The sequence below is a fragment of the Nyctibius grandis genome, chromosome 14 (assembly GCF_013368605.1).
Source record: "Nyctibius grandis isolate bNycGra1 chromosome 14, bNycGra1.pri, whole genome shotgun sequence".
Classification (NCBI taxonomy): domain Eukaryota; kingdom Metazoa; phylum Chordata; class Aves; order Nyctibiiformes; family Nyctibiidae; genus Nyctibius; species Nyctibius grandis.
Window position 1 is genome coordinate 5,444,132 of NC_090671.1, and position 13,871 is coordinate 5,458,002.

A 13,871-nucleotide genomic window follows, 5' to 3' on the forward strand; every position below is an offset into this window, starting at 1 on the left:
CTTTCTGGGACTGCTCAGCATTGCCTGTGATTCTTTGGCATGAAGGAATGTGACCTGATCATTAGATACTGAGGCTGGCCATCCCAAACTGTCATCTTCCCCAGCATTTATTTTATTTTGTTTTGCTTCCTGCAGGCCAGCCAGCTGGGAGTGTACCGGGCCTTTGTGGATAACTATGAAGTTGCTATGGAGACAGCAGAGAAGTGCTGCCAAGCCAATGCTCAGTTTGCTGAAATCTCTGAGGTAATGTCATGATGTTCAGACACACGAGCCGTCTGGATCTGACTAACACCCTGCGATGTCACTCCTGTCTATCCTCCAAGTAATCTTTGCAGCCCTGGCTTCTGGAGGAGCTGTGAGCTCCCATAGACTCACTGCTTCAGCTCATGTTCTCACTTTGGGCTAATAGAGGTTATCACATAGACAGCCTTTATGTGCTGTCCCCACCCAAGGAATCTTGTAAAAACTGGCATTGCTTTGAACTCCTGAGCTCTGTGCCACCTTCGTGTATTTCTAAAAGGAAAAGCTGTATCTGAGTTTGTCGAATGCTTCTCTTGCTAATGATGATGCTGACTGTGGTGTAAAAAGCCATCCTTAATGGCCTGCATTATGGCTGACAGTGGAATTGCAGACTTCACTGGCATGGAGAGGAGGAGAGGGTAGCTCTCTGTTTAAAAAGGCAAGTGTGTCAAGTGCAACCTATAATATTATTTGTCGGGCTGCTCTGATTTCCTCTCTTTACGAGGAGTACTTTGTGTCAAAACATTTTGAATGCCTTTTCAGGCTTCCCAGGCCACTAGCTTTGCCTACAGTGCATGGTCTCATTGACAAGGTATTGTGGTGACTATACCTTGAAGAACTCAGTGGCCAAGAAAACATGAACTTCATATGTGTGTCCTTAAAAGCAAGCAGATAGATAGTCAGAGCTGAATAATACTGGGTGCATTTATTGCTCTGAAAAAATTCCTGAGTACATTCAATATTGCCTGTCCCTTTAGATCTTTATCATAAAGAGGTAAAACAAAACGTGTTCCCTCTGTGAAATGAGGGAAGCAAGGCTTGCCTTTTGGGATCTGCTGTACTACTCATCAGAGTGCAAATGTCTTCTATGCTCTCCTTTCCTGAGGATTTCCATCAGATTCTGGTCCTTTGCCTGACTACTTCTGTGCTCTAGTGGTGTCAACTCATTAGTAAAGTAGCTTCCCCTGTGTTTGCTTTTCTTTCAGTACTAAAATGCATCCCATGGACTTTCCCATTTAGTAGTAGTAATATGTATAGTTAGTATTATAGTAATCACTAGAAGACAGTATAGAGATTAAGGCCCCAGGGTCCTGGGCTCTGTGCAAATGTGATCCCTCGTTTTTGCTGTTTTCTGAAGGAAAATTCTGAAATCATGCTAGTATCTACTGCATTTGGAATGATGGTGATGCTACTTCTGCATTTGTGTCCTGGTGAGGATTTCTGAGCTCAGCACATTAATGCATGTAGCCTCACGGTCCATGTGCAAAGGGAAGAGTCACAGGCATTGTTCCTTTTCTGCCATAAAGAGAGCTGACTTGTCCAAGGTCACCCAGCTCTGAGTACAGGTATAGGGAAATATAACCTGGGGGTGCTGATCCCAATCCTATGCTTCATTTATTGGTGATGTACACATGCTGTGACAATGGCTGCATCCTTATGGACATGCCTTTCTCCTGCAGGTGATTTAAAAACTCCACCATCCCTGTGTTGCTGTAGGTGGTTCCCTGCTTTGCTGCATCTCTGTTGACATGCACTCCTAAGAAAATTCACAGAATCACAGAATCGTTTTGGTTGGAAAGGAATTGCTTAATATTTGAGATGTGTGGGTGCCTGTGACATGGCAATGGCGGACTTACCAAGAAGGAAAGCACATTTCTCCTTCACTGACTTGAACAGTGATAGGGCTGTCCTCCATTCATATTTAGGCCCTCTCTTGGAGGAGCAGATAGCCTATTACATTCCCATGTGATATTTCAAGGTGATTGACTGTCTACTTACGTGCATTTTCTTTTTCTTTTAGAATCTAAAGGCTAGAAGCACAAAGGAATCTAAAGATCAGACGACGAAAAATTCCTTGGAAAGTGAGTGATCCATGCAGAGGAGACTGGTTTGTCAGGACTGTGTGGGGGCTGTTGCCAAACCTCCACTCTCCCTTTTTCTTTTTAAATGCTGGAATGTTATGGAGTCTCTGCTGGCTCTACCTAGGAAATCAGTTCCCTTTTGCAAGTAGCAGAGCTTGTGCGTAGTAAGCTGCATGCATGCATGGGGAAGCCCCTGCCCAGCTTAAAACCTCATCAGTCCCTTTGGGCAAAACCAGGCCAACTAAAGGACTGCTGTGATTTTAGGAGCAGATCTGCTACCCAGTGATAGCACAAATGCAATCCTAGCAGGGTTTTGCCCTATGGTAGCATCTAGAGAGCCTGGTCAAGATCAGGTTCCCTGGTGCTTGTCTCTAGGCACTTAAGTAGAAGACAACCTGTATTATAAGAAGCTTCCATACTCACTAATATAAAAGGCAGTCCCCTTCACTTTTGGGCCTGTTATCAGGATTTGGAAGCACTCAACATGTCATGCTGAACTCCAGAAGGAGGGATGCACTGCCAGCCTCTCAGGGACCTCCTTGGCAACTTTGAGAGTGCAAGGCCTGACTCAGACCTGTGGGACCAGGCAGGTTGCCCGGGAATTGTCAGAAGTGTGCCTTGCTGTGTGCAGTTGTTCTGTCCTACCTTGTGTACTCTTCACCCGCTGGCAGGGCGTGCTCACAAGTGGGCATCTGTTTGCTGTGGAGCATGTTTATTCCCTCTCTGTGTTCATGTGTTTTATTGGCTGTGTAGCACATTAACCTTCCAGTAGCTCATTGGTTAATAAACCTGTGCCAGTACATTCAGCTGCATTGGACAAGTTGCTCTGTAGGGGTTGTATTTAGGTACTTCTTCCTTATGTTCCTGCTGCTTTTGTTTTTTTCCACAGCTTTATTATACAAGCCAGTGGATCGAGTGACTCGCAGCACACTTGTCCTGCATGTAAGTATCTGAAGGGTAGTTTTCAAACTTTAGGCCCCTTTCCTATTTTCTTTGTCCTTCAAATTTTCCATGGAGCTGCAGGTCTGCAAAAATAAACCTGTCATGCTGCATAAGAGCCTCTTCCCTTTACTCTAAGGGGAGGGAGTCCATAGGTAGGACCCTGCTATCTCCTTAGGGGTGTTACCAAGAAGTGCAGAGTATTATCCTCTTCCTCTGGAGATGAAGCCTTACTGTAATCTATAAGAAGAGACTGGAGCATCTTGTCCTACAGCTCTAGTTAGGGGCCCTCAGACCCTTCTGCTTTCCAGTGCTACTGATGGTTCTGTTCTTTGTCTGTGTTCCTGGTGTCAGGATTTGCTCAAGCACACTCCAGTGAGCCACCCTGATCATCCGCTCCTGCAGGACGCTCTGCGGATCTCGCAGAACTTCCTCTCCAGCATCAATGAGGAGATCACTCCTCGTCGGCAGTCCATGACTGTAAAGAAGGGGGAGGTGAGTCTTCCTGCTTGCGTTATTTTCTCAGTTTCTAAGTACTGGTTGTGCCTTTTCTGTAGAGCAGACTAGGAAGTTACACTATTAATTCATTTGTTGCTAAGATACAGTTTATGCAGTGTCCTTGTACTCTAAAGGATGTGGTACAGCTCCTCTCTGTTTTCTGTTCAGAAAACAGTTTGGAAACAGAAAGGAAAAATATGATTAGGGTTTTGTCCTTAGCATTGTTATAATCATTTGTCATACATAATTTCTATGATGCATATTGCTGTGCACTAAATGGATGTGTATTTTACCTGCAAACTGAAACTGAACAGGAAGCCTGGGAGGAGAAAAAGGTGAGGAAACATCAGAAATCATAAAAAATTAGGAAAAGCTGTTTTCCAGAATCTTCATTCTTTCCATAAAACTCATTTTTGCATCCTTATTTCTAAAGAACAGTGTTGTAAATGGGACTGGGAAGTGAAACAAGTGGAATGGGTTGGGAAAGCTAAGGGAGGTGATTGACTCCTAAGGGTGTAATATAATTCTTTTCAGCTCTGCTAGGAGCTGGAATACACCCAGAAATTTCTAAGATGTGCAGTTCCTTTACCTGCTTGCAATGTTGCGCAAGGAGGGCATAGAGCTACACAACGGTGAGTCCTGCATGGACAAAAGAGGTGCAGCTCAGAGAGTATATGTGTAAGAGGAACTGTGGCAGCATGCCAGAGACACTGGCTGTTCAAAAGTGACCTGTATTACCCTGTACAAATACATCTCTTACGAAGCCCAGGAGATTGTTAAGATACCATGAACCTTCATGATGTATTCCCAAATCCTGTCAGCTAAACGTGCTTGCTTTTAGCTGTTAAACTGATTTTCAGCTGACAAAGATTTGCTAGAAGCTGCAGCACTGGGAATTTGGTGCACTTTGTGCTGCAAGTCTTGCTTATTGTCTCATTTTGTCAACTGAGGAAGTCTGCAGCTGAGAAAAGAAGAGGAGGGGCTGAGCAATTGGAAGCTGAGGCAGAAACTCAGACATAGTCACCAGGCCCTCAGTGATAGTAGATGGCCTCATTAAAGTGGATGCTGACTGAGTTGTAGCAGAAACGGCAGGCTAGAATGCCCCCTTGCAGGGGAGGGAGCATTTTGTGTTCTCTAGTTGTCTGTCAGCAATCTCAATGAGGGATGCAGGCTTTGAAAAGTGTCGTGTGGAATCCTAACAAGGTGCCAGAGCCCAGGCAGAGGGGCAGGCTCAGGAGGATGATCTTGATGATCTCTTTTTGGAGTGCTGTATTCGTCAGATCTTAGAAAGCAAGAAGGGGAGGCTTGTGAGTAGGTATGTTCACTCTCTGCATAGTAATCCAGAGACACAAGTCTGCTCCCAGCTATTCCGTGTGGGTTAGTGATGGCCGCTTTTTCCTACAAGCTACTCAGCTTGGGGTCATAGCTGGGGTTTGTTTATGCCTGTAAATCTTTCCTTTTCTACTTATCCTTTCCTCCCACTTGCTTTGCTTGTGCTTCCCCTAGGGTGACAGGACTGTGTGCAGTTTGCATCTACTAATTGACTGCTCTCAATGCATAATGCATTTTTTATTTTAATGAATCACCAGCTTGCTTTGATGGCTTTTTTTATTATTTGTCTTCCTCCCATTGAAATTTCCTTGGTGGAAAGGAAGGAGGGAAAACAGCCCTTTCCCCTCATGTATTGCTTAGGTGCTGATCTCAGTTATCTTTTTTTTCCCAGTCCTTGCCTTTTATGTGGAATATTTTTCCCCTTTGAGTGTGTCATGGGGAGGAGTCAAATCTCCTTCACCAGTCTCTTGCTCCAGCTCTTTTTTTTCAGGATTGCTTTGAACTGAGGAAAGCAGCCGGTTGTTAATCTCCCTAGTGACAGGATGGGAAGGAGAGGAGCGCAGGTCAGGAGAGAGAGTACAGGCTCACCAGCACAGTATTCCTCCCTTTGCAAAAGGTGATTCCCTGCTCCGGGAGCATCGACTCAGTCTGACCTGCCTGCTGCCTTCCGGCGTGATGTCAGGTGTCCTTCCTGCACACCAGCCCCCTGGTTCTGCTTGGCTCAGTAGGCTTTTTTCTAATTCTAGACTTATGCATATAAACTGAAAGTTTTCTGTGACATGTGAACCTGGTTTAATTTGCTGGGCTGAGTGAGTATTTCAGGTAGTGCAAGGAGATGGGAACAAAGGGAGTAAAACCATTCACCAAAGGGGCAGAAAGGGCTACAACAGGAAAGGCAGTATTGGTGGGTTAAGACCAAACACATAGTTTGGTCCTTGCTCTTGCCAGGTTGACTGCTGCTAGTCTTCTCTGCTTTGTGGTGTGAGGGCTGCGGTACAGAGGAGCCAGGAGAGCACCAGCCCCAGCCTGGCAACACAGGGGAGCCAGGAGAGCTTATCTGGGCTTTTGGGTCTGTTTCCATTCAGCCTGATCTGCTACATTCTCTTGCTCCCTCCTTTACTTCCCATCTTTCTGCTTTTGCGGTTTTACTTTTTTACTTTTTTTGGTGGATTATCTGCCAGTATCCACTTTGCCAGCCCTCTAAATAACCGAACAAATGCATGGAAAGAAAGAGGATCTGAGTAGCACTGCACCTTCTGACTCAGAATGCAAGTGGTGGAGACTCTTCCACCCCTTAGAACTGTGGAGCAGGCATCTTCTTTGCTCACTGCAGATCCTTCTGCACCACTATCCTCTTGGCTTAAGCAGGGAACCTGTTTAAGGTTCTACTGGGGATGGTCCCTTGGGGAAGCAGGAAAATGAATGCTTTGAGGTGAAGGATGTGCCACTATTATGTGCCAGAAGGAAAAGAGTAATAACTTTTCTAGTCTTATTACAGAGCAGTTATATGAACTGTATGGTGTTTTTTCCAACTAAGCTTGGATGCAAATGACTGTAGAGCTTGTGTCGTCTTTCCCTGCCAGAAGTAAAGGCTTGTGTTTCCAGCAAATTCAGCCCATTCTTGTAAAGCAGGAATTAATGAAACTGCAAAAAATTGCAGAGTTCATTTGGGAGATGGTGGTTCCTTTCTTGACTGCTGCGTGTCTAATGCTCTTTGCAGATGTTGTTTCAGGGCAGTTCAGGCCAATCTGAGTGGTGGCGGCTGCCATTCTGCCTTGCCCCTGGCTGTGCAGTCCCATGCTCTCTGAAGTGTTCACACTGGTATTTGTGTGATCCCACAGTGGCATGGAGGAATGGAGCTGCCTGAAAACGAAGCCTTTTTGAGTTTTGGGTCACTCTGCTGGCTGAGTGGATTAGTGTCTGGTCTCATCAGCACCAGTCCAGACACAAGAGGGCTGACAGGCAGTTCCTTCTGGGATCAGGCCCACTAGATCCCATGTTGGATCAGCTTATGCTACTCTGCACCTTTTCCACTGCCCTGGAGAGAAGAGGCTGCTTGGCAAGCTGCTCTCCTGTGTTTTTAAATGTGGTTTTAAACTGCAGTCAAGGTCTGGGTATGATTGCCTTAGGCTCCTGTTTAACTTGGTAGAGACCAAGTGTACTAGGGAAGGGAAAGGAAAAAGGACATTTGCAAGGGTGCAGAAGTGCAAACCAAAGCCTTTGAAAGGCTGGGACCTAAGCTTAGACACAGGCAGCCATGCACAGCTTGAGGCCTGGTGCCTACTGCTTCTGGAGGCCTTGGGCAGATGTTGGCAATAGAGCACTCAAAAATGATCTTGGATGCTTCACATTCTGTCTTACAGCTGGAGTCAGAGAGCTGCTGGTGACAGGGGCTTTGGAAAGAAAAAAGAAAGGCTATTAAAATGCTCAAAGAGCAGCCAGTTTAGCTGCCTAGGCAGAGCATCCCTTTATTCTGCAATGCTGGTGTTGCAACACACGCACAAGGAATCATTTTCTTCCTACGCTCTGCAGAAAGCCAAACCACCTCTTCCTCACTGACATATGCCAATACCCATCTCCTGCTTTTACCCTCTTCCTCCTGCATCACACATGTTCACTCCTTCCCGGGGCTCTCACCCACGCACGCTGCAGGCCTCTGCTGTCACCACATCGGATGAGCTCTTTCCTTGGCACTCACGTGAGGAGATGGCCTTTTGTACAGCTGTGGTTCTGGATGAGTAGATTTTTAAATTCCACTTTTTGTGGTGTGTCGCAGACAAGCTGGTCTGCTGCCATGTTTCCTGGAGTTAAACGGTACATGACAGCAGCAGGATTTATCATATGCAAACAGCACAAAAAACACTGTAGGATGAATAGATGAGCATACAGGTAGTCGTGAGGTTGGTAGCAGAGGAGGGGGAGATGCTCACTGACAGAAGGAAGAGGAGGAGGACAGCAATAGGCAATCCAAAGAGAATATCCATGCACTGAAAGGTGTACAGGGAGAGCTCTTTTGTCCAGAGCACTAAGGTGAGTGGGAGAAGAAACAGGTGAAAACATGCAAAGGAAAGCAGGGCCTAGAAGGGAGACTTGGGACTTTTACTGCACCAGTACAGAAGCTTTGCAAGAGCCACTGAAGGTAACAGTCGGCCCGGGCCCTGTTTGAGAGGTTAAAGATGATCCTAATTCACTCCATTATGATACGAAATAGGAAGTCTACCCCCAGGCCTCCTGGAACATCTTTCTATAGCTGAGCTGAGCTCCTGTGCTGGATACCTGACAGTCTTGGGGCTGTCTGTTGAAGAGACGGGGTTACTCTGCCACTGTACTGCCACTCTGATCCTAAGCTTATGTTCTCTTGTATGTTTATTTGGTGTTTCTGTAGTCTATGTCATTTCAGGGTATTTTAGGAAAACTTTAGCACCTTTGGTAACCTTAGCAAACAGAGTAACCTTGGAAACAAGGTAGAGAGATGGTTTCCCACACATAGGCTATCGTATGTCATGTACAGCAGCATCACCCAGCCAAAAGACCTCGTGTTTCAGGAGACCCTGTTTAACAGGAAGCCACCAAAGGAATAGCTGTTGCTGGCCCTGGGTGGAAGGAGTTGACCGAAGTGGTCTTTGGTTCCCAGACTGCTAGAGAAGGCCTGTGGACCTGCAGTGGCACGGGCATCTGACCGGCATGAGTCGTGTCTGAGGGGGCTGCTGGCTCCCCCAGGGTGGGGTAGGATGGGCTGACTCATTCGGGAGGTCCGGGAAGGTGCCCTGCACTCTCTCACTGTGAGGTTTGGCAAGGATCTGGTAAGCCAGTTGGGAAATCCTTTTATTGTCTCCCTCTGACCTGCTGAACTCTCCCAGCAAGATGAATCATTTGCAACAAAGGATGTGACCCTTTGCTGGAAGCGCTCCTCCTCTGCTCCACTGATGCTGAGCAGCCTGGGGCATGCCTGTTGTGCCCAGCCCTAACGAAAGTCCTGTCTTCTGAGAGAAGCTGGTAGTTAGATCTAATATCAAGCTCCGCACCCCTGTGAGGAGAGATTTCCTGACTTGATCCACAAATGTTGTCTCCTGTCCTCTCCTCCCCAGATACTTGGTGCTTTTGTGGCAGCTTACCCCTGCTGCTTGCTGAAGGGAGACCTTCCCAACTAGCTTATGAGTGAGAAGATATGAAGAATGAAAGGTCTGGGAAGCTCAGTGTTTTCTTCTGAGTGGCTGACTGGAATACATCTCTTTCACCTCATTACTTCTCTTCCAGTCAAGCTTAGGAAATACAGCCATGTCTTCTTCCCACCCAGCTCTCTTTCTGGGAAATAATGCTGCCAAAGACTTTTTGAGCCTCATGGTAGCACTGTACCTCGTGTCAGTCAGGGTACTTTGTACCCAGGAGTGCTAGCCAAAATAAACTCAGTGCAAACGAGCGGTACCTCAGTCCCAGATGGGAAGAACGAAGGCTGTCGAATCACACCCCTGTTGTGGCATCGTATGGCTGAGCTTTCTGCTTGGGTTTTGGGGAGATGTGGGACAGAGAGTGTGGCTGCTTGGAGGAAGTTTGCTTGGATGGTGACAGCCAAGGACTGTGCAGTGGCAGGTTAGGTGCAGTGTCAGAAGGCAGGAGAAGGGGTGACCTGGTTGGACCAGGCAGGCCGTTTGGGGAGGTCTGTAGCCTTGCTGCAGGGAATGCTGATGGACTCTTCTTTTCCTATTTCGTACAGGCCTGACACAAAGGTTTCCAGTCACTGGTGCCTCTGTATGGGCTTTCCCTTCACTTGAGGACACACTTGTCTTCAAAATGCTCTGGTGTAGATGATGGTACGGGAATACTGCCAAAACCAGGGGGCTGATCTGGGGCTGAGCAGTAGTCCTTCACAGTCCTCCAACAGCTCTCATGGGCCTGTGCCCTCCATTGCCTGTGAAGAAACACATTGCTGGCCATGTTGTTGGCCTGTCTCTGCCACCAGAGACATCTTCCCAGGATGGGGTGCTGCGTCTGTGCTTTGGATGAGCCTGGCGCATTTTTCAGCTAGCAGCACTTGGAAGGGTGCTGGGCTGGGGTCTTGGCTGATCTCACACAGTGCCAGTGCCTGGCAGAGGGAGACAGGCCAGGTCAGGACTGTGCCATGTCCCTGCCAGGTGGGGAAGGGACAGTGCCACGTCCTGCTAGGTAGCAGAGATGAGTGAGCTGTGAGAACATCTTTACACCTACGAACAATGAGCAGAGGTTGAGCTGGCAACAAGCAGCTATTCTCATTGCCCCGGAGGAGCTGAGCTGATTTGCAGTGTAATTAGTATGCATCAGATCTGGAAACCTGAGATCAGGGTTTTGGCTTGCTCAGAAAATATCTTTCCCTGCTTCAGTGTTGCTCCCAAATGAAATTCTTTGCAGCTATGGAGAGTGTTTTTGCTACTGACAACATACCTCCTCCTTCTTGTTTATTTTTTTAAAGCTCACTGTTTCTAGTTTCCTACCTGGGGTTTATTTGCCAGGCAGGAAGGGAAGGCATGCACAAGTGCGCATCAGCAGCAGAGACATTAATGCAGGCAGGCATCCTCTCCAAAACCACTGAGGAGAAGCCAGGAGGATCACGCCCACCTAAAAATAAACATGAACATATGTACAGGCCTTTCTGAGCCTGAATCACTGCTGGATACCAGATCTCCACAGACTCCTGCTCAGAGATGGTGCAACAGTCTGCTACGGAGCAGCCTTGCTTCCTGGCACTATGGGAAAGGTGCAGCTTTTGCTGCTGCTCACAGATTTCCAGGACTTTTGTGTAATGGAAGGCAGCACCAAGATGAGATGCTGACACTGCTGCGTGTGCTTTAACAGCTAGCTGTGGTGCTAGGGCAGCTGCAGACAGGAAAATGCAGACTCTTAGTCCATGTCAGGAAGTTTAGGATGCTGTAGGACAGAGTGTGGAGACAAGAATTATGTCTGCAAGGGTATTTCTCTGCCTTGTGTTCCTTGCCATGATGCCTGCTGGGCTCAGGACTGATGTGGTTTGTTTTCATTTTGAAGAGCCAAGATGGGAAGAATGGTAGGCAGAAGGAGAGGCAGCGCGGGGGTTTGCACTCCCACACCCTCTGCAGTAAATGCATTCAGGGCTTGTTCAGTCACGCAGCAAACGAAACCCATGGCGCATAACCCGAGAAACCGAGGCACGAGTTCTGGTTTGGATGTTCTGACCTTGATCAGTTCCCTGCTTTCCTGTTGCACGCCGCTGCATAGCTGAGCACAGCCACCTCTTGGAAACGGACAGTTTTGGTGTACGTGTTTCCCAGCGTGGGGATCACAGAGATACTGGAGGTCATGAGTGAGTCGTATGGACAAGTCCCAAGCACGGGCCTGGGGAAGGCTGACAGTGAAGAGCAGAAGGAGGTGTTGGTTAGCGCTGGACAGCATTAGCAGATCTCTCCTATCCCCAGCCACAGTGATATCTAGGCACGTATGGTACGTGTAACGTGTCACTCTGGTGTCAGGGGAGCATCCTCTTAGCTGGAATAGCAAGGAAATAGTACGGGTCAGGAAAAAGTACCTTAGCGTACCTGTGTGGAGAAACTGATCCTTCCCGCTCGTAGTGGCTGTGAAGCAAGGCAGCACTGACCGTTATACATATTGTTGGGAATAAATTTTGCCCAAAGTTTAATACCCCTGACTTCTGTTAGAAAATCAGTGGGAGATATCTATTCCAGATGTGCATTCAGATTCCTATTGATCCTGACATCAGAGCAGAAGGCCCGAGTGTTGAGCAGGGCTTGAAACTCCTGGCGGGGTCACTGGTAGCAGCACACAGCCATCTGTCTCAGTGCCAGTGCTCCAGCCTTTTTGTCTTTCAACTGTGGAGTCCCCATAAGGGAATTAGGAAAGTGATGCTTCTGCCTACCAATGTGTGCCTCTGATTTAGGAGGTTGTAAAGCTCCCTGGAACTAGAGACAGGAATAAAGGCATCAGGGTTGTGCAACTTCTTTGCATCTTCTAGGTTTGGGGAATGTTTATATGATATATATGAGATTTAAATAGGCGTGGGGTGGGGGCATATCCAGATGGTTCTATTTAAACACAGGCTGATAAAGGACTACTGAGAAGTTTGCTAGAGACACATTTCATTCAGGAATTATCCCTTAGCAGCACTTGTAATAAAGAAGCAGCAATGGCATTCAGCTGTTAACACTGACAAACTACTGTCGTGCATGGGGAGTGGAGGTGTTGGTGGAGGTGTTCTCCTTCTCCCTGGTGGGGTAGCCTGAGCTGAATTCAGTGGCTGGGTAAGTGACTCCTGAGAAGAGTGGTGTTTGCTGCTCTCTGCTGGTTTGCGAGGGGATGTCAGTGGCTCTGGCCCTTGGGTATGCAGAAGCTGTGCAATGACTCACGATAAATTACTCTTGGGTCCAGGGACAGATGATGGAGAGAAGCCTGAAGTCTGACCTAGAACCAGATAAGGGAGGAGATGCATGGCCATTTCTGCCCGGGGAGAGAGGGCAGCAGCAGGGAGCAGAGCTTGCAGCAAGGAGCATTTAACAGCCTTTTTTCCTTTTTCTGAATTAGACCAATTTACTGAATTGGCTCTGGTAGGAGTCGTGTCTAAGGAATGTGTTGCCCCCGTGCCAAATCTGGGGCTCACGGTGCACTAATTAAAACATTTTTTCTGTTTTGTCACCAGCACCGGCAGCTCCTGAAGGACAGTTTCATGGTGGAGCTGGTTGAGGGGGCTCGCAAACTACGTCATGTCTTTCTTTTTACTGATCTGTTCCTGTGTGCCAAGCTCAAGAAGCAGATTGGAGGGTGAGGTTTTCCTTCTGGATTATGTGCTTCTCATCTCAGCTTCAGCAGAATCCTGGGTTTAGCCAGCAATTTTAGTTGAATATGAATACCCTAGACCTGGGTAGCCATAATCCCCAAGACGTAGTTAGACAAGGAATGATCAGCAAGGTAGTTCTGTCTATTATATGAGACCTTGGCCAAGTCCTGATCCCTCGGGAAAGGTTAATTCCTCCCCCCGGCCCTGAGCCTTTCTAGGAAAATAGCATATGCTGTAGCTGCTGGTATTCTGGACAAATACCATTCATTTTTCTACCTCCCCTTTCTTTTAATAGGTGACATTCTTCACTTCCTTTTGTTACTAAGGATATTAGTTTTTGCCTAGCAGCTACAGCCAGTATTGCCAAACACCAGTATTAGTAAAAGGTTTGGACCTTCTATCTTTCAGAAAAAGCCAGCAGTATGACTGCAAATGGTACATCCCGCTCACTGACCTTAGTTTCCAAATGGTGGATGAGTCTGAGGCAGTGCCCAATATCCCACTGGTACCTGATGAGGAACTGGATGCCATGAAGATCAAGATATCCCAGATCAAGAACGACATCCAGCGTGAAAAGGTAAAAGGGGCTGAGTATTCCATGCCAAGTCCAGACTCAGTGTCTCTGCTGAGATGAGGTGCTGATAGAAGCAGCATTCCCAGAGCTGCACAGCATGGGGAGTCATGCTAAAACAGACTGTTCAGCAGAGGCTTGTGGTGCAGCTCTGTTATCAGTGATATCCAGACACTCTGCAGCCCATTGTTGCTTGTCCTAGCGCACAGCTTGAATGATGGTGTCCTGTGAGGAGGCAGAAACAAAAAGACCCTGTAGTTGTACCTAGTAGCTTCTCTACTTGCATTGGACCACCTGTGGACTGGTATCCCCAAGCATCCATATGGAGGACAGGGATCTTAGGCTGCAGACATGAGAAGGACTGGGAGCATGGCCTGCCAATTTCTGGCTGTTAAAGTATGGTCCTGCAAGAGATTTTGGTCAGAAGCCATGTACTTCTGAATTTTTGCAGGCTCAGTTATGCTTTTGAAGCTTTCTCTGATTTCGCCCATGTCAAAGCACCATCAAATACAAGGAGAACACTAGTTATACTATAACATCTTCCTGAGCAGCTGGGAGCCCTGTGGATCCTGTTGACAGCATTTCTGCTGCTTAGGGCTATTTGGCTACTCACAGAGGGAAGGGACTGTGG

The 13,871-nt window shown here is 47.4% G+C and overlaps 1 protein-coding gene across 1 annotated transcript in view; it reads left to right on the plus strand.

Annotated features, from left to right (window-relative positions):
• BCR (BCR activator of RhoGEF and GTPase) overlaps positions 1-13,871 on the plus strand; it is a 103,531-nt gene that overhangs the window by 64,467 nt on the left and 25,193 nt on the right. Inside the window, exons 5-10 of the mRNA XM_068412286.1 lie at positions 136-243; positions 2,042-2,102; positions 2,992-3,044; positions 3,396-3,536; positions 12,532-12,653; positions 13,078-13,246. Of these exons, the coding sequence (XP_068268387.1) occupies positions 136-243; positions 2,042-2,102; positions 2,992-3,044; positions 3,396-3,536; positions 12,532-12,653; positions 13,078-13,246 (654 nt within the window). The remainder of the gene's footprint in view (positions 1-135; positions 244-2,041; positions 2,103-2,991; positions 3,045-3,395; positions 3,537-12,531; positions 12,654-13,077; positions 13,247-13,871) is intronic.